Genomic DNA, 20,520 nt, shown 5'->3' with positions numbered 1-20,520 from the left:
TATATAATATTGATAAATATTTCTGCATTTTTACACCGTTGTATTTGCACACACACACACACACACACACACACACACACACACACACACACACACACAATTAAATTTATATATAAATATTAGCTTAATCAATAGTTAAACACACACGCAATGTAGTTAGTACACACGCACGCACTTTGTAGTGACACAGAACAGAAGCTAAATTCTGTTTTTCTCCAAGACAACTCTTTTTAAATGTATTTAGCTGAACTTACAACACTTGATGATTTAATTGGATTACGCATAATATTTACAGCCAACTTGAAAGACAGCGGAAATTATCTTTAACTGCAACCGTTTACTGAATAATACACTGGTTCCCATACATTAAATTAGCAAATAAATATTAGCGATGGAGCAGTATATTAATACGAAAAGGCAATCTTTATATCCTACTAAACGTAGATGTGTTATTAGAGCGCTGAATACCGCGTCATTAGCCTTGAGAGCGCCTCTCATTCATACGTACGATACCAAAAGCACAGAAGACGTCTGTACTAAGATGAAATACATCGGGTACAGGTGCTGGAACTGTCGAGTCATGTGATTTTTAGCGTTTAATAAGTAAAAATCATTAATTTTTTTTTCTGTATTTCATTGTATTAAGTTTGAGTAGGAACTACCCGGCTTGCTTACCGAGACGGCATGCCCCAGATGGTATCTTTATCTTTAATTTTTTAAAATTTGTTTTAATCATTGGAATGCAACCATACTGGGATACCGCCTTGAAGGGTTTAGTTGAACAAGTCGATCCTAGTTCGTTTTTTTTTTTTTGAAGTCTGGTACTTATTCTACTGGTCTTTTGTACCGAACAGCTAAGTTACGGGAACGTAAACCAACCAACATCAGTTGTGACGCAATGGTGGCGGGGGACAAACACAAAGACACACACACATACACGACGGGCTTCCATAAGTTTCCGTTTATCAAATTGTCTCACAAGGCATTGGTCGGCCTTGGGCTATAGTAGAAGATATTTGCTCAAGTTTCTACGCAGTGGGTCTGAACTCGAAACCGCATGGTTGCAAAGCAACGATCTTAACGACATAGGCGTACCTACGCATATCTACAATTGTTAATATTTTAAAAACTAAGTTTATCTAATTACTAGCAGACATATCCGGCGTTGATTGGGATTTAAATGGCTTAGTTTGTATATATGGTACAGTTAAGTTGAAACATGTGATATGGGGAAAGTAGCATTGATGACAAAACATTTGTGGAGTAAATGAAGGGCTGATTCGACTAAGTGACATGTCATGCATCTGTTTGGAAGATTCCAGGCCTTAACCTTGTCATGGAAAAGTGGGTGGAAGTATGTGATTTTGGAACGCACCAAAAAGCTCTCAGTGGATATACTCTCCTTTGCGGCTGTTGGCGTTGCCGCTACCACACTGAACAATCAGCAAATATAAGAACTACATCTATGTGATAAATTAAGCTCGTGTGCGCACTCAACAGCACCACATGAGAGAAATCTACATGAAAGAAATGACGTGGTATGTGTGTGTGTGTGTGTTGGTGGGGGGATGTGCAAGGAAGTACTTGCAAACAACGCTGTCATGCGATATTTCGGTTTGCAATCAATAGTTGTGGCTCAACTGTGCACTCCTTCGCGTAAACAGCGTTCGACCATTGTGAGGACAACTCAGTTCTCAAACGAAAACAATTCTGAATGCAACGTTGGGCTACGCAAGGTCACATTAAGGATACGGTCTCTAACAAACGTGGTAGGGTCACGTGACGTTTGGTTGCTGACATGGTTGAGATTCAATAGTCATGACTCAACCGTGCACTTCTTCGCGTAAACATTGTGAGGAAAACTCATCTCCCAAACGAAAACAATTCTGCAAGTAGCGTTTGGGCACGCAAGGTCATATTAAGGACATGGTCTCTAACTAACGTGGTTGGGTCTTAGACATCATAAATTAGTAGATTAATGTACATCCGATATTTCGGTTTGTAATCAAATAGCTGAAATATCGGATGTACATTAATCTACTAATTTATGATGTCTAAGACCCAACCACGTTAGTTAGAGACCATGTCCTTAATATGACCTTGCGTGCCCAAACGCTACTTGCAGAATTGTTTTCGTTTGGGAGATGAGTTTTCCTCACAATGTTTACGCGAAGAAGTGCACGGTTGAGTCATGACTATTGAATCTCAACCATGTCAGCAACTAAACGTCACGTGACCCTACCACGTTTGTTAGAGATTAAAACAATGATTAAAACAAATAAAAAAAATTAAATTTGATACTGAAGGTAAAAGAAAATAGTTGAATAGTTGCTCAGGATTGAATATATTTTAGCATATTTTTCATAATAAACAGTGTTCCAAACGGTTTTTATTCCAACAAATTGCTACCTATGGTACTACGGGAACAGGCTATTATTGCTACAACTTAGACAATGCAGCCTGAAGTCTACATTTGTTCATCCATTTAATATAACCTGCATATATAATTTAAGTAGCTGTTTTTACCAGTTTGAACAGAAGCAATGCATAGACCATGCAGGAAGTCGTACGTACTTCAGGAAATGGGGGTTTTCTTCCCCCAGGGATCCCATTATTCATCATGTGAAAAATTTTAAGAGTCTAAAACCACCTCTGGAACTTAAGTATCTGCTCAATCGCTCCTATCATCCAACGGTATTGAACAGTTGTAGTTCTTTAGGCACAAGCCAGCTCTGATTAAGCAGACTTATAATCAAAGCATTCTAGGTCTGACCATTAGCCTTCTTTTTTCAGACAGAGTAAAACTATGATTACAAAATCCAGTGTGTGTTTCTGTTCTCAAAACGGTACGTTATTCTGGAATGTAATAAATGGCGAGCTGTATAATAATTAAATACATGAAGCTAATGGCAACGTGGTATATACTCAGCAAACGTTGCCTGGTGACAGACGCTCAGCGGGGTGTAGCTGTATGGGAGAAGATATTGTAGCTTCTGGTAACAGAGGCTCATTGCCTGTTATAATATGTGGTAACACAAGCGGAACATGCGGACCCGCGCGAAGCTGCTAATAAGCCTAGGCCAGTATTTTCATTGATAGCATGTGAAGACCATGTATGTAATGTAGGCTCCATTTCAAACTACTCATCAAATATTATACGATTTATGCATGAGTCATGTGAATATCTCATCTTTTACTCGTTTCAGTCACTGGACTGCGGTCATACTTGGCACCACCTTGGAGAGTTTTAGTCGAAAAAATCGTCCTCAGTACTTATTTTTTACTGACACAATCTGCCGTTTTCTTTTGACGATCTGCTAAGTTAAGGGGATGTAAACAAGCCAATACCGGTTGCGAATCAGTATGGAGTACAAACAGTCACAAAGATACACACTGTGCATGTATGGGTATGTGTGTGTGTATGTGTGTGTGTGTGTGTGTGTGTGTGTGTGTGTGTGTGTGTGTGTGTGTGTGTGTGTGTGTGTTATAATGGAGAAAGCTGCTTATTAATTAGGCATGTAACAGTTACTAAAAGAAAGCAATTATTAAAGGCTTCACAGTCTGGAAATTTTTCTATAAATTCATGTTCCAACAAATTTCCTATTATTTCGATTTCTGGAGTTTATTGAATATTTGAACTACAAGGTTTTCACAAATTTAAATATTCGTTGCATTCACTGCGGAGTAGATTTTAATGTTTAATAAACAATTATCGTTGCAGGCGAAATTTTCCGTTTACATTTGCAACAGTCTCTCACTCTCTCTCTCCTCTGTTCTCATTAATGAAAATTTATTCATTTCAATGTTTTCATTTCAGCTTTTAATTCGCTACTTGCAAAACCCACAGTTTATTATATATACGTAATGTAAAAAAAAAAAAAAAATATTTATTGAATGAATAAATGCTATTAGACAAAATAGCTGTATAACTTTGAGGCTTATGACAATATCAGTTTCCGGAGTTTGTTAAATGATTATTTTTGATAAAATGAAAATTTGATAATATACCGGCATAAAAAAGTGATTTTGTTGGTATGGCTGTTTGAAACGCCATAATAACTATGTGATCGCTGCTATTTCTAGCACGCTAAACGTAGTTAGGTTACCTTGAAGGTTGTTTGAATTAGAGACGATAAATTACTGAAGGAAATATTTACTAACTAAGTGAGATTTTTCATAAATTGAAGTTTTTAGGAAAGTCTACTTTCTGAACTTCCTTTTATTATTGAATATTTCAAGTTCACAAATCTAAATATTCGGTACAAGATAGTTTTTAACGAACTTTTATTTATACTATTTATTTCATTTCATGTTTATTTCATTCATTGTTTGCAATGTTCTCTCTCCCCATTCTCTCTCTCACACACACTGTCTCTCTCTAATATAAACACACACTGTCTCTGTAATATAAACACACACACACACACAGACTGAACCCGAAACTACGTAGTTGCAAAGCGAGCTTCTTAACCACACAGCCATGCCTTTACATGCAGGTACTGTGCACATGATGTAATTACTAGGAAGAGACCTATAAAGTGGTTTTTCCTTTTACTTTTAACCGGCAGCAGAAGGAAGATTGCCTAAAAACCGAATTGAAGAGTGGTGGGTCCTCTGCACAGGTTTGGTTATGTAAACTCCCGAACTTGGAAGATGTGACAAGTTAGGTCAGAGAAGAATAATGAAATTGTTACTTACGGTAAATCTTTTAGGGAGTTTTGCCGAATATATTTCTTTATATGGTGAAAATTGCATTCCATAAGATCGATCACCTCGTTTCCTGGGATACAAAAATGAGAGCAGGTAATAACAGAAATTGACAGAGAAGAGATATTATTACTAATGATACATCAAATATTATTAACATGCATATGTATGTATATCGACTACAAAATGCATTACAGTATTTAGTTATTATGCCTCTTTACGTTCTGAGTCCGAAACCTGCTAATGTCGACTTTACTTTTCATTTTCTAGGAGTTGTTGTTTAGCCATGTTTGAGCACACACACACACACACACACACACACACACACACACAGAGACACACACAGAGAGAGAGAGAGAGAGAGAGAGAGAGAGAGAGAGAGAGAGAGAGAGAGAGAGAGAGAGAGAGAGAGAGAGAGAGAGTCCCGAAATTAAGGCAACCGAAGTTTTGAACTTTAATAATTATCAATGTGATAAGGTATGAAAATTATACATCCTTATAAAAGCTTAGTATGTCTTCTTTTTGTTTCTGATTTATAAATTAGATAATGGCTTTAGGTCGAAATACAATCATAACCCTCCACAAAGGCGGTGAAAGTAATACAGCCATAGCAAAAAGCTTAAAATTAGCCGAACAGTCTGGAAAATTGTCATGAAAGTTCAAGAGACTGGTTCCACCACTGATCGAACTGGATATGGTCGAAAAGAAGTGTACGGAACCATCAGCTTATCAAAAGTGGCGAAATCCTCGTCGTTCCATCAGAAAATTGGCTGCCACAGCGAAAGTAAGCCGAATATCGATGTATCGAGCGTGGTGGAGGACCCATCCCTACAAGATACTTCACCATCATGAGCTCACGCAAGTTCATAAGGCGATGAAACTGGAGTGAAGTCGTCCTATCTTGCATCAAATTGATGAAGACATGCTACCGAACCTGGTGTTCACTGATGTAAACAAATTTAACATAGAACAGACAGCAAACCACCAGAATGACCGACTTTGGCGTGTATCTGGCTCCGTCGAGGGTAGACTCGCAAATCGACGTCAAAATAATCCACAGTCAGTTATGGTTTGGGCGGCTGCGACAGCCACTAGAAGGTCTCCCCTCGTTTTGTGCCCTCATGTCTTAAAATTAACACCCAGCGGCGATACATTAGCGACATTCTGGAAGCTGAACTGCTTCCATGGGTGAATGAGCACTTTTAAGGTGCACCTTGGAGCCTCCATTAGCACTAGACACCATCCCACAGCTCCAAACAGACACAACACTGGTTAGAGAAGAATATTCCGTCGTTCATAGGCAAGGATGTATGGCCCTCAAGAAGCTGCGATCTCAACCCGCTGTATCTTTCTGTTTGGTTCATTTTGGGGACGATAGTCTCGAGCACTCCTCATGCTTCGCTCGACGCTCTGAAGGGAAAACTGCGCCAGGAATGTGCCTCGATTCCGCAAGAACAGCTGCGTGCTGCGTGTGAAGTATTTGCGACTAGACTTAAGACTGTGATTTGAAATAGAGGTGGTCATATCGAATAAATGTGGTAGTGTCATAGTTATGTTTCCTTTACCATTGCATTGCAACACCTGAACCCAAGGTATAACAATATTTTGCTTTGGCAAAACTGTAAAAAGTTGGTTGTTTTAATTTTGGGACTCTCTCTCTCTCTCTCTTTCTCTCTCTCTCTCTCTTTCTCTCTCTCTCTCTTTCTCTCTCTCTCTTTCTCTCTCTCTCTCCTCCACTCTCTCTTTCCCCCCTCTCTCTCTCCCACTCTCTCTCTTTCCCTCTCTCTTTCCTCTCTCTCTCTCTCTCTCTCTCTCTCTCTCTATATATATATATATATATATATATATGTATATATATATATATATATATATATATATATATATATATATATATATATGTATATATATATATATATATATATATATATATATATATATATATATATATATATATATATATGTATGTATATATATATATGTGTGTGTGCGTGTGTGTGTCTGTGTGTGTGTGTGTGTGTGTCTTTGTATCTGTGTTTGTCGCTCCACTATCACTTGACAACTGGTGTTGGTGTGTTTATGTCCCCGTAACTTAGCGGTTCAGCAAAAGACTCTATAGAATAAATACTAGGCTTAAAAAAAAGTCCTGGGGTAGATTTCTTCGACTAAAATCCTTCAAGGCGGTGCTCAAGTAAAAGAATAAAAGAATACTGTCTCTCTAAGACCCTCACCACCTCGGTCATGAATGACCATGGGATTACACCAAGAAAGTTCACCTCCAAGGCACAAGTCCGGGCGAGGATATTCATGGAAGAGCAGCAGTCGCCCATGCATATCAGCCTCCCCTATCCACGCCACCGACGTTATCCGAGGCAAAAGCAAAGTTGACATCAGTGACGTCACAACTCATTTCTATAGCTGAGCTGGAGCAACGTGAAATAAAATGTCTTGCTGAGGAACACAACACACAACCCTGTCCGGGAATCGAAATCATTACCCCATGATTGTTAGCCAGATGCTCTAACCACTGAGCCATGCGCCTTCTTTTAACCCCCTCTCACACCTTTTTACAGCTCTACTTTACTCTGTCTCACGTTCTATGAATGTTGTTCTTAGAGAAGAGTTATTTATAGTTTAGCGCCAAATCAGTCCTATTAGAGAGTAGATCAATGATTTAAAGCATTCCTGCCATGACCACTCCCTCCTAATTTCAGACATAATACAACTAAATCTACAATATTAAGTATGGCTGTTCCTTTTTTTTTTTTTTAAGAGAAACACTGCTGTATGCTTTAAGGGAGATTAAGTGTTATTTCTAGGATGTCAACTAAGCAAATGAAAGCTTTGCTGTTGGCTCCGACTTGTTGGCACTCCGTCGCTTACGACGTCGAGGGTTCCAGTTGATCCGATCAACGGAACAGCCTGCTCGTGAAATTAATGTGCGAGTGACTGAGCACTCCACAGACACGTGTACCTTTAACGTAGTTCTCGGGGATATTCAGCGTGACACAGTGTGACAAGGCTGACCCTTTGAATTACAGGTACAGGAAGAAAGAGTGAGAGAAAGTTGTGGTGAAAGAGTACAGCAGGGTTCGCCACCATCCCCTGCCGGAGCCTCGTGGAGCTTTAAGTGTTTTTGCTTAATAAACACTCACAACGCCCGGTCTGGGAATCGAAACCGCGATCCCATGACCGCGAGTCCGCTGCCCTAACCACTGGGCCATTGCGCCTCCACTGGCTCCGACTAACGCCGGTACAGTGAGGCCATTCACTAACAACCTAGCGTATCCCCCGCCGTTTACTGTTTGTTCTGCGAATCGTGTGAAATGTATTTGACAGAATGGTGCACTTACTGGTAATTTAATTTTCCTTTACAGTTATTACACAGTAGTTGCTGCGTTGTTTGGGCCTGATCAAACCTAATAGAAACATGGAGAAATTTGAATTATTGTTCATGTCGTTGATAGTAATGATGACGATGTTGTTGTTGATGATGATGATGATGATGATGATGATGATGATGGTGAAGATGATAATGCTCACAATAACGAAAGTGATCACGAGAATTAAATGCACGATCGCGTCTTCCACTGGCCTCAGATTAGGAAAGAAAAAAAAAAAGGAAATCATTTAGTGTAGTAAATAAAATGATCTGATTTAGAAATTGAAACCATGTCTTCGGTAACAGAACCCATGTCGTGCTTTTGCTCCCGCCTCAAAGTTCAAAATGCTTATTCGTACACTTACCAACACTTTTTTGTTTTACTTATCCGTTCTATAACACAATCACTATATTCCTGATTTTCACTATCTGAATCCCTCTCTCTCTCTCACTCTCTGCCTCTGTCTCTCTCCCTTTCCCCCTCTTTCACTAGCTCTCTCTTGCGAACGACAGATTGAGATTAAGTTCAATGTAAAGCAGTGTTCAAAAACACGTTTTGAGCCTGGAGTTTACCACTTTCGTTTCAGTTACAGCATTCGTCACATAGTTTATGACTATTACAAATCAGGAAATTATTATATATGTATATTATAGGGACACATTCAGTTTCTGCGAACTGGTTGACTTAGTAACAAACTCAGCTTACCGGAGTATAATGAAGTTCGAACTAAAATATTCCAGATCAAATACATTCGCCACAATAAAGTTGCAAAGTATCAAAATTCGCTGAACTTCGTAAAGAGTTCAGATCTTTTACATTTATATGCCATTAACTTTGCAAAGTGAATCAACAAAACTGTCATAGCTGTATTTAGAATGGTCATCTATCAGTTAACCTCTTTCAACCGTACCACACTTTGGATGCTACAAATATATCGATCGATCGATCAATTTACAGACAGACAGACAAATAGGTAGGTAGAATGGCTGGTGAATAGGTAGGTAGAGAGAGAGAGATAGGTGGATAGATAAATAAATAGGTAGATAAACAGATAAATCGGTAAATAGATAGATACGTAGATAGACAGATTACACAATTATATCGATAGGTAGCGAGGAAAGTACATACAGAAGTACATATATACACACTCATCTGTATGCATATATACATACACACGCATATACATACATACATACATACATACATACATACATACATGCATACATACTGCCTAAGTACCAATCTTAAAAAATTAGGCTTCTCAAAACCAGAGAGGAGAAAGCTAATTCGAAGACTGAAGATCCAAGCCATCACTGGAACTATAAAAATCCGTAAAACTTTTCAGAAGTTTATCATTTAAGTATATAAGCGCATGTCTAGACATGCAACTATATGCGTAAGAATGCATGCATAAACCAAAGCATACAAATCTGCACATGCACTGACTCCAAATACTGCACATGTATTGTGTCATCTCATAAATAATGCGTTTTTTCAATTGCATGAGCTAAAAGTCGGAGGGGGACGGAATAAACTACTTGCATCAACTTACTATAAAAGCAGGTACTAATTTTACCTTGTCCTTATTCTTAGTGCAAGTTTTGAAAAGTGCAGTTAGATTTTAAGTTATTTTTTCAAAGCTATAATGGAAGTGACAAAAGGCATATTTGGCATATTTTGCTCTATGAGTTCAATAAAGGCAACAATGCAATGGAAAGTGTGAGGAATATTAATGCAGCTTATGGGGATCGGGCAATAAGTGTAAGTCACTGTCAACGGTCGTTCTAGAAATTCCGTGCCGGAGACTACAGCCTAGAAGACGAGCCCCGTCCTGGAAGATCTGTAGAGCTCGACGAGGACGTCCTGCAAACCCTGGTGGAACGAAATCCCACCGTAACTGTTGAAGAACTAGCAGAGAAGCTTGGATTTTGTCTTTCTACCATTCATCGACACCTGCGTGCCATCAGAAAAGTCAGCAAATTGGGTCAATGGGTCCTTCACAAACTTCCCCAGTCTTATCGCGCGCAGAGAGTGAATGTGCGCTTTTCTTTGCTACCACGTCTCACGAATAAACCTTTTTGGGATCGAATGACAAAAAATGGGTTCTCTATAAAAATGTCAGGTGTCAAAGAGAGTGGGTAATGAAAAAAGAAACACCGGCATCCCAGGCTAAAGAAGGTTTTCACTTATGTAAGGTGTTGTTATCTGTTTGGCGGAATATGAAAGGTTTAGTCCACTTCAAACTTTTAAACCCAAACCAAACGATAACAAAGGATATCTACTGCGAGCGGCTTGAACGGCTTAAGTCAGCGCTAGAAGAAAAACGAACATCTTTGGTTTCAAGATGATAGGTGATCTATTAAGATAATGCTCGACTACCCACATACAGCAAGGATGACATTTCAAAGGCTGGAGCAGTCTAAATAGGAAACGATGCCCCACCCACTATATTTGTCAGACATGCCCCATCTGATTGTCACTTACTCCACAGTCTTCAAAATCATTTTGACAGAAAAAATATGAATTCTGTAGATGCGGTCAGAACAGTACTGGAGGAGTATTTTTTCTTCACGGACAAGTAAATTTTGGAAGAGGGGCCTTGCAAGTCTACCAGATAGCTGGAAGGGCATTGTAGAAAATGAAGGAGAATATATTTTAGATTAAAAAAGAACTTTGGTTATCTTAATTTTGAAAAATAAAAGAAGTATAAAAAAACCGCATTATTTATGAGATGACCCAAAACATACATAAATGCAAAAATACCCTGCAGATGTTAAAATTCCAATGAAGGCGCCTTGGATCTAGGTTAGAAACCGGCTCTTTCTCTATTGGCAAGAAATCTTGAAATAAAACTGAATAATGACTTGCATAACTATGAGTAGGTGCATAATGATGTCTGGAGAACATATGTACTAGAGAAATTAAAGATGATTGGTCGAAAAACTAAAAACTTTTATTTCACACAATTTGAAACTAATCCATCTCTAGCTATTCTCCTTTAATACATACATTTTGGTTCTAACTAAAAAGCAAAGACATAACAAAGCAATCGATAGTCTTTACAAGTGCACACATACACGTAAATGCATGTACATATGTACTCATTTACACAGAAGTAGACAACACGCATATGCTCTAAAGCAATGAGGACTTAATAACATTTCGGAATCTCCTGAATTAGTGGAACTCAGAAAAGTTACATACTTATTCTCATTAGATTTGTTCTGACAATTTTTCAGAAATATAAGACTGGCTTCTGCTTTGTTTCTGCCAGTCATATTTCACTCTCAACACAACTGGTCAACACGAGGCCCTGGGCACTGCAGATCAAATTCAATCCCGTTGTGCATCAACTTGGGAAGGTATCCTTTGTGAGAGCCTCAGGTTGATCTTGTTCGTGTAATTTGGTTCAAGTAAACTGCACATCAATCCACTGTTGTTGACATTGAGTAGCGAGGTCCTTTCCTCCTCCATTTTCCAGAGAAGCCGTAAGCCTACAGGTTTGAGATCTGATGATACGCCGTAAAGCTAAGCAAGCGCTTTGTGAACGTGAAACCTTGAGTTGTTCCATAAATCGGCCTTATCTAACTCTATTTATATAATATACTGCTCTATAACTTAGAGTGTGCTTCTTTTTCGGATTTATGTGTTACCTACCGACGATATATACATATATATATATATATATATATATATATATATATATATATATATATATATATATATATATATATATATATATATATATATATATATATATATATATAGGGTGATAAATTGAATATTAATTCAATTTAAAACCAAGTAGCCTAGCATATAAAAAAATCTGAAAGTTCAGAAAAAAATTGTACTACACGTGTATAAAGGATGACCACTAGGTGGACACCCAATATGCTAGAAAGCGGTCATCAACGACCCAACCACAAAGAAAAATAATGTTCTCCAGAAAAATTTCGCAAAGCGCCAGAACAGGAAAAAATGAGAAATATACAAAATAAAGAATTATCTATGTATTGCAGTTTCGAACATTAACGTTTTACTTACGTAACAACATCCGTGTTCTCATCAGCATAGACGTTCTAGAATCAATATAATTTGCAGAACTATACACGAATTGTCTTCATGAAACAAAATTTGCATATAGTTCTACCGATTATATTGGGGCTATTTTTCAAAATGCCTCAGCTCCGGCGCGCAAAATTCTGGAAACAATTCTGCAGAGAATAATTCACTGCAGTATATGTTGCAGGTTGGAGAACATAACTATTTAAATTATTATTTATATAGATAGGGTGATAAATTAAATATTAATTCAATTTAAAACCAAGTGGCCTAGCATAGACAAAAATCTGTATATATATATATATATATATATATATATATATATATATATATATATATATATATATATATATATATATATATATATATATGTATATATATATATATATATATATATATATATATATATATATATATATATATATATATATACATATACATATATATGTATGTATGTATGTATGTATGCATATATATATATATTTAAGTATATATATATACTTATATATATATATATATATATATATATATATATATATATATATATATATATATATATATATATATATATATATATATATATATATATATCGTTATTAGAAAAACATAAATCCCGAGAAGAAGCACACTCTAAGAAAGAGCAATTTTTATCTGGTGAAGGCCGGTTTATGGGGTTACCCTGGGTTTTCCGTCCATAAAGGGTTCAACTTTATGGCGTGTCGTTCCGATTATGTAGGGGCCTGGTCTTTCGAGGATTTTCCATGAAATCGAGTGTGGAATTCCGTCGTCCTTTAGTTGCCATACATGGCTGGCCAGCGATGTTACGCACCAGAACGGAGATTTTCGGACCATGCTTGCATTTTAGGAAATTTCTGCAAGCCTTTTGGGAACTGGAAGTTGATAACTGGTGGGAGAAGGAGATAATATTGTTTACTCACATAGTCGATTGATTGCGACACGGCTGGAAGTCGATAACCACTAGTAAAGGGAGATGATTCTCTTGTTTACTTTTGCATTTTGTATCGAGATTCTTTCCCTCCCATATTTTAAAGAGGCCTTAGGCTATCAGGCATTGGGATCTGACGACACGCCATAAAGTTGAACCCTTTATCGACGGGAAATCCAGAGTAACCCCATAAACAGGCCTTCACCAGATAAAATAAATATATATGTATATACACACACACACACACACACACACACACACACACACACACACACACACACACACACACACACACACACACACACACACACACACACACCTTTATATGTATGTATATTATGTACGTGAGGGTATGATAAAGATGTAAGTCATTTGATAAATATGCATATCCATAAAATGAATATTGGGCTGATAATATAACTATTGAAACCGACTGAATAGGCCTTGGTAACAGTTCTTCAGAGTAGCTGAAAGTGTAAAAGACTATAAAATTTTTTGGAATAACAACTATTGCATCACATAATAATATACAAGGAATGGCTGGTAACGAATCACTCACTAACAAGCTGCCATCTCCAGCTCCCAGAGACTCAGTTTTCGCTAAAGTCTCTGCTTTTCCGAAATGCCTATATATATAGTGTCTACACTCGGAGCAACTTGATACTGCTATCTTCTCTTTCTATCTTTGTCCAGTTGTTTCACTCTCGAGTTGCAACTGAGTTTCCATCCTCACCTATTCTGAAAGCATTAATTTATGGATGTTCAAACCGAATATCAACCGCATCGGCCTCACCAATCAGGGACGGTCTGAATAGTCAATGGGTACTGCCTTTTGTCTCCTGATTAACGTATGAGAGAACAACCCAAGGCACGCTCACGTTCTAGATTATACCGGAGAAAAACGTTCAGTCACTAACCATCTCCAACCACTTTCACACTGACAAACTGTACCCTCTCTTCTGTTATTTTTTTCAATACTGCTATAGTTTCTACTTTGAACAAACTCTGCACCAGATCCAACTAATTCTAATAAAAATTTCTTCCTTCTTTATTTTTCGGTGCTTATTGCATTTATCTTTCTGAACACACTCATATTTCCACCCAAGACGCATCACTGATGTTTTCTATCTGAGGTTAACTGGGTAAGGTTAATGTGGCTGAATCATCGAAAATTAACACTTTAACAACTCTACCCAACTAATTTCAGTTCACCAGACTCAGAGGCTCTCAGAGAACTAGAGCCACCGAGTGCCTCACTCCAGTGTAATCGATAACAAATCATATATAAACGTAAATGCATTAGTGCACATGTTATAGACGCACATGTTATGTATGCGGAGCAGCGTGGTACTTCATACCATCTATTTTCTGTTTTACGTTTGTAACTTCAACTTGCCACAGGAGATATGTAGTAGTTAGTAATATATACCGACCGAGAAAGCTGGTATTATCTTTAATCTTTAAAAAGAGCCTAGTACCTTGGTGGATAAAATCATTATTACTAGAGAAAACCCGGGCGGTGAATTAGTTAAAACTGAGGCTCGCTGGATAAAATAGCCTTCAGCATTTAGTTTCGACCTTCTGTTGCTGTAAGTTCATATTCTGTCAAGTTCAAAATTTGTTTTCCATTTATCTCAAATCGATTAAATGAATGCAAGCAAGTTATTTAAAACATTTCAATCGACTATATATCTAAGCCTGTTGACATTTAAGCTGGATTCACTTAATGGTTAAGTGGCCAAAATAATTTAAGAGAAAATAAATTAAGAGAAAGTAATTTAAGAGAAAAGTGGGAAAAATAATTTAGGAGAAATTTCTAATGACATGCATAATACACTATATCTAATGAATGGGGTGATGTGATGCTCTTACTTTTCTAAACTGCATTAATGACAAGTCTTCCCTGTGGAAAACATAACCGGTTATGCTTTCATAATGGTTTATTGAATAAAAATAATGTGCCTGGTTTATAGAAAACCTAAATATGAATTTCTGACGCTTATGCTCTTCTCAAATGCATTATCGCATAATAAGCCCAGTGGTTCCAGGTAGGATGTGAAACATGATTAGCAAGCTGGTTTTGTCGAAAGATGCAATGTGAAACACGATTTGCAAGCTGGTTTTGTTCAACATGGAATCCTCTTGAATGAAATGGATATCGCATCGAAATAGATGGACATATCATCAAAATACATAGCCAAGACAGGAATCAGTGAGATTCAGAACCTTTGCAAAAGGCATTAGTGAAATATACACGAAAACTTTCCAACTGATAATTGGAATCACCCAATGAACTTAATTTGGTGAAGCCAGCTCAGAGCAGCACAGCCAATGTTACCAAGTCTTAAAGAAGACAAGATCAGTATTAATCAATATTAATTTACAATCGTGCTTTCTCCATAATTTCTTGTTTTTCTTTACCTTTGGTTATATGCTGTCTTCTTTTCGTTTGGTTCTTCATTTGGTTCATGTTCATAAATACATCGATATCCGCATGCTTGAGTCGCAGGTATGCTAAAGTGAAAGGAAAGAAATGTTATTTCATATAAAGAATATCTTAGAAATCAAGGAGAATCACAAACACATAAATACAAGCCTACAGACATCAAAACATCAGGACATATCTATATGTGAAATTTCAACTTCCAGCTAGTTTCCATATTTAATTAGTAGTCCACTCCTTTTTGACAACGGAATACGTTTTATATGACTATGTTTATATATATATATATATATATATATATATATATATATATATATATATATATATATATGTACATTACACACACACAGAGTAATGATAATAATAATAATAATAATAATAATAATAATAATAACGTTTTATATAACTATGTTTATATGTATATGTATGTATATATATATATATATATATATATATATATATATATATATATATATATATATATATATATATACACACAAAGTAATGATAATAATAATAATGATCCATGGATGGAATTTATAAATATTCTAATGCATCACTAAGCACGTTTCCACATATCACATGCTTCTTACGACCATTACCCGTATTCTTGAAATGATCACAGTGGAGTCCACAGTATGGACACAGGGCGGATTATATTCGTTCGTTCATTTCCTCAAGCGATATGGCATTAACGCTGGAAGAAACGGATGTATAACTGAGGGTCGTTTATCAATTTTGACGAACGAAAAAGTTGATTGGGATATGTGAGTAGCTCTGTGTAAATTTGGTGGGGAGGAATAGAAGGTGAAAGAGAAAGAAACAGTGATTATAATTATCCTTCTTTCCCTCTTTCCACTACCTTCTACTCTATCAAATACACATACAACTGCCCACATAACACAATCAAGCTTTTCATTGGTCAAAATTGATAAACAACCCTCAATTATACATCCGTTGCTTCCAACGCTAATGCCATATCGCCTGATGAATTTGAACGCATGAGTATGATTTACCCGATGCCCATGGATACTGCGGACTGTGCTGTAATCAACCTAAGAATACGGACTATGATAGTAAGTAACATGTGATTTGTGGAAACCCGCGTAGCGATGCATTGAAATATTTATAAATTCTATCCATGGATTATTATTATTATTACTCGGTACAAACCCCAAAACTGCTATTGCCAGTTGGTATCATGAGGCTGTAGTGTCCCTTAAATTATTGTACGTTACCTCTCAAAATAAATATGAATATAGTTTCTTCTCACCCAACGTTGAAGTCTCTGAACGCATTCACAAATCCATACAGGCACATGATGACCTTGGATACAGAATATGATACTCAACACACGTATGCACACACAAACACACACACACACACACACACACACACACACACACACACACACACACACACAAACATGCACGCACACATACGAGCACTCACAGGCTCATACACGTATAAACGAACAAATACAATTATACAATACCATTTAGAATAAATTCTCTGTGGTGTATGTTAGAAATTTTTTTACATGAAAATATCAGCTATGAAAAAAGTTATAATCAGAGTCCAGTTGTAAGTTAATTAGTTTACACACACACACACACACACACACACACACACACACACACACATATAGAAATATATCAGGTCATCCCATAAGTTCTGTCCGAATTTTGAATAAAGAAAACAAGTAATCAGATGTTATATTTAATTGAAATTTAATTATCAATGTACTTTCTCTGATTATCTATGACTTATTTCCATCTATTTACAAACTTTTTAATCCCGTCAATGTAAAACTCTTTTGATTTCAAGGCGAAGAAATGTCAGTTTCGACCTCCTCCTGGCTTGCAAAAGTATGTCCTCCAAATGATTCTGTAAACTATGAAACAAATGGTAGTCTGAAGGAGCAAGGGTCGGGAGAATAAGGTGGATGAAGAATTTTTTCCCAAACAAGCTCTTCGATCTTCTGTGATGTGATCTTTGCAGTGTGGGGTCGCGTATTGCCCTGATGAAACATCACTCCTTTTCGATTCACTAAAGCGAGTCTTTTTTTTCTTCAAAGTTTGGTTCAAACGCTCCAATTGCTGACAGTAGACTTGATCATTGATTGTTGCATTAGGTGGTAACAATTCAAAGTGAATTACTCTCCACCAGATAGAGAGAACCTTTTTACCATGAAGTTCCCTTCTCGGTTGTGGTTGAGTTTTTTCCCTTTTACCAAGCCACTGTTTACAACGTTTAACATTTCGATAGAAGATCCATTTTTCGACACCAGTCACAAGTGTATCCAAAAAGGGTGAAGTGATTTCGCGAGAATGGAGAGAAGAGCAGATGTCAACTCGGGATTTGCAGTTGCTTTCGGACAATTCAGGAGGCACCCATTTTCCAAGTTTAGGAACCTTTCCAAGTTGTTGAAGATGACGATGAACAGTTGTATGGTTTGAACTAAGCTTTATTGCCAATTCTTCAACTGATAATGCAGGATTTTCTTCAAGTAATGCCCCAAGGAGCTTATCATCAAACTCAATTGGACGTCCTGTTCGATCTTCATCTTCAAGGCTGAAATCTCCACTTCTGAATTTTGCAAACCATCTTCTGCAAGTTCTTTCATTCAAGCATTCTTTCCCATAAACTGAGTGTATGTTTCGAGTCGCTTCGGCTGCAGTTTCCTTTTTTGTACTCATAAAGCATTATGTGTCTCAAATGCTCTTTGGAGACTTCCTTATTAGAAAGGGTTTTAATCAAAGAAATTTTAATCCTATTATTCTGTAAAATAATATTTAATTAGTTTAAATGTACACAAATGCATAAAAATAATTTTAAATTCCATTAGATATTCTATAATACTATTAAATTTCATTCAATTTTAGAAAAGGTAAAATCGGTCAGAACTGATACATATATACTAGAGTTAAGCACATAAATGCGAAACAAGGTGGAAAAAATAGTACTCGAATATCGGAAGTAGAGTAATATGTTTTATTAAAAAAGCAGCAAAAACTGTTACCTAGAGTTTCATATTCCCCTTCATCAGACGAACGTTGAGGCGAAACCTTGAGTAACAATTTTTGTGATATTTTTGCTGCTTTTATGCATATGTTTATTTTATGCGTGTATTCTCATGTATATAGTTGCATATCTAGATATGCATATATATATTTAAATGATAAACTTCTGGAAAGTTTTACAAATTTTTCAGTTCCAGTGTAGTCTTCGAATTAGCTTTCTCCTGGTTTTGAGAAACCTAATTTCTCAAGATTGGTATTTAGTCAGTGTGTACATATTCCAAGGCCACAATAATTACAGATATAAACCTGAACTTGTAATTTGGATAGAGTAACTGCAGATTTCTGAGTAGTTGAGCGTAGGTATTCTCTTTTTCACTGATCTTCAGCTTTATGTTAACACCCACTGGGTAGCAAGTTTCTCCACTGTTCCTAGTTTGTCTTCTCTATCCTAAATCATTATATCAGGTCTGTTGTGTTTACATTTTATTGAGGTTTTCACTGGTATATTCTACCAGTACTTCTTTTTATTATGAGTAGCTATGGTTCTTTTTTCTTTGTCCTCGGGGTTATCCCTACGACGGATTTCATTATAGAGTGTTCTAGCTACAGCATAATGTCTCATCGGTAGATAATACCGTGATGACATTTTCGGACATCTGCTTATGATGCGGGTGATATCTTCGTTGTTATCTCCACAAAGTCTACATCGGTTGTCACATTTTACTGCTTTTCCTGCATCTCTATCCCTTTTGTGCATCAGGTACTTGGTTGATATTTCCTGTTCCTGGATTGCAAACGCATACCCTTCAAAGTGGGAGGTAGCAATTCGGCTATTTGTCCATGTATACTGTGTTGATGATCGATGTTACTATCATCTCGGAGTTTTCTTCTAACATATTCATGCATATTCTTCTGCTCATAAAGGCTCATATTTTCATCTGATCATACGTTGTGGTAGAGTCGTGTGACTTCTTTGGGCATGTATTCTAGGTTATCAGACAAAGAATGTTGATCAAGTCTTATGATGTTATGAGCCTCATGTATGTAAACTTGGCCAGAGGATGCACTTCGACACTTGGGGGTTAAAAGATGTTGCCGAAGGCATGTGATGGACATTAGGCCGCCTTGTTTTCGTTTTAGGTAGAGTCAGGCGGTCTACGTCACTGTTTGTGTGGATATTATGTATGCTTGTTTGTATTTTTCAGGTTTTTACATCAATGGCTCGGATCTCATCAAGCGTCCAATCAAGCAGACTAAATGTTGGTATGAGTGCTGATACTGCAAACACACTGTGGGGCATTGTTTTATTGAATGCAACAAGTTCTGAGGTCCAAATTTCCTTTATTCGGCTGTAATCTTTAGTGACACATGCTTTGTTACAGGCGCCATTGTAAGATATGTTTTCATCCACCACTAGATACCTGTAACATTCCTCGTCAGATATAGGGGAAACAGTTAAATCACTGATGGAGATGTTGCTAGTCTGGTTTATAGTCTTCCTCCTTTTCACAACCATATAGCAACATTTATCCTGACCAAACTGCAACCCAATATCCTTTGAGAATGTTGTAACCAAGTCGAGGCTCTTTTTCATCTCGTGCATATTCTTTGCATATAGTTTCAAGTCATCCACAAAAAACAGTGTGTAATTTTTGTATTTCTGTTTCCTTTTGAACCAGTGAGATAACCATCAGACTTCCTTTAGATGAATGATAAGGGGTTTACAGAAAGTATAAACAACATCACAGAGAGGCTGTTCCCTTGGAATATGCCTTTGCGATACAGTATTCTATCAGTGATAACACAGTCCCTCTTTGTGTTTAATGTATGTATGTATGTATGTATGTATGTATACATTATTTACATTATCTACATTTGACGGATATTCGTCCTCATCTTGTTTGTTGTTAACACAACGTTTCGGCTGATATACCCTCCAGCCTTCGTCAGGTGTCTTGG

General features: G+C 36.9%; 1 protein-coding gene across 3 annotated transcripts in view; it reads right to left on the bottom strand.

Annotated features, from left to right (window-relative positions):
* LOC106868822 (uncharacterized) overlaps positions 1–20,520 on the bottom strand; it is a 63,536-nt gene that overhangs the window by 9,589 nt on the left and 33,427 nt on the right. For all 3 annotated transcript variants that reach the window (XM_014914242.2, XM_014914243.2, XM_014914241.3), the window contains 3 exons: positions 15,517–15,609; positions 8,058–8,123; positions 4,699–4,780 (listed from right to left, as the gene is read on the bottom strand). In XM_014914242.2, the coding sequence (XP_014769728.1) occupies positions 4,699–4,780; positions 8,058–8,123; positions 15,517–15,609 (241 nt within the window). The remainder of the gene's footprint in view (positions 1–4,698; positions 4,781–8,057; positions 8,124–15,516; positions 15,610–20,520) is intronic.

The sequence above is a fragment of the Octopus bimaculoides genome, chromosome 2, assembly GCF_046866305.1.
Source record: "Octopus bimaculoides isolate indiv1 chromosome 2, ASM4686630v1, whole genome shotgun sequence".
Lineage (NCBI taxonomy): Eukaryota > Metazoa > Mollusca > Cephalopoda > Octopoda > Octopodidae > Octopus > Octopus bimaculoides.
This window is presented reverse-complemented; position numbering and strand designations above follow the sequence as displayed.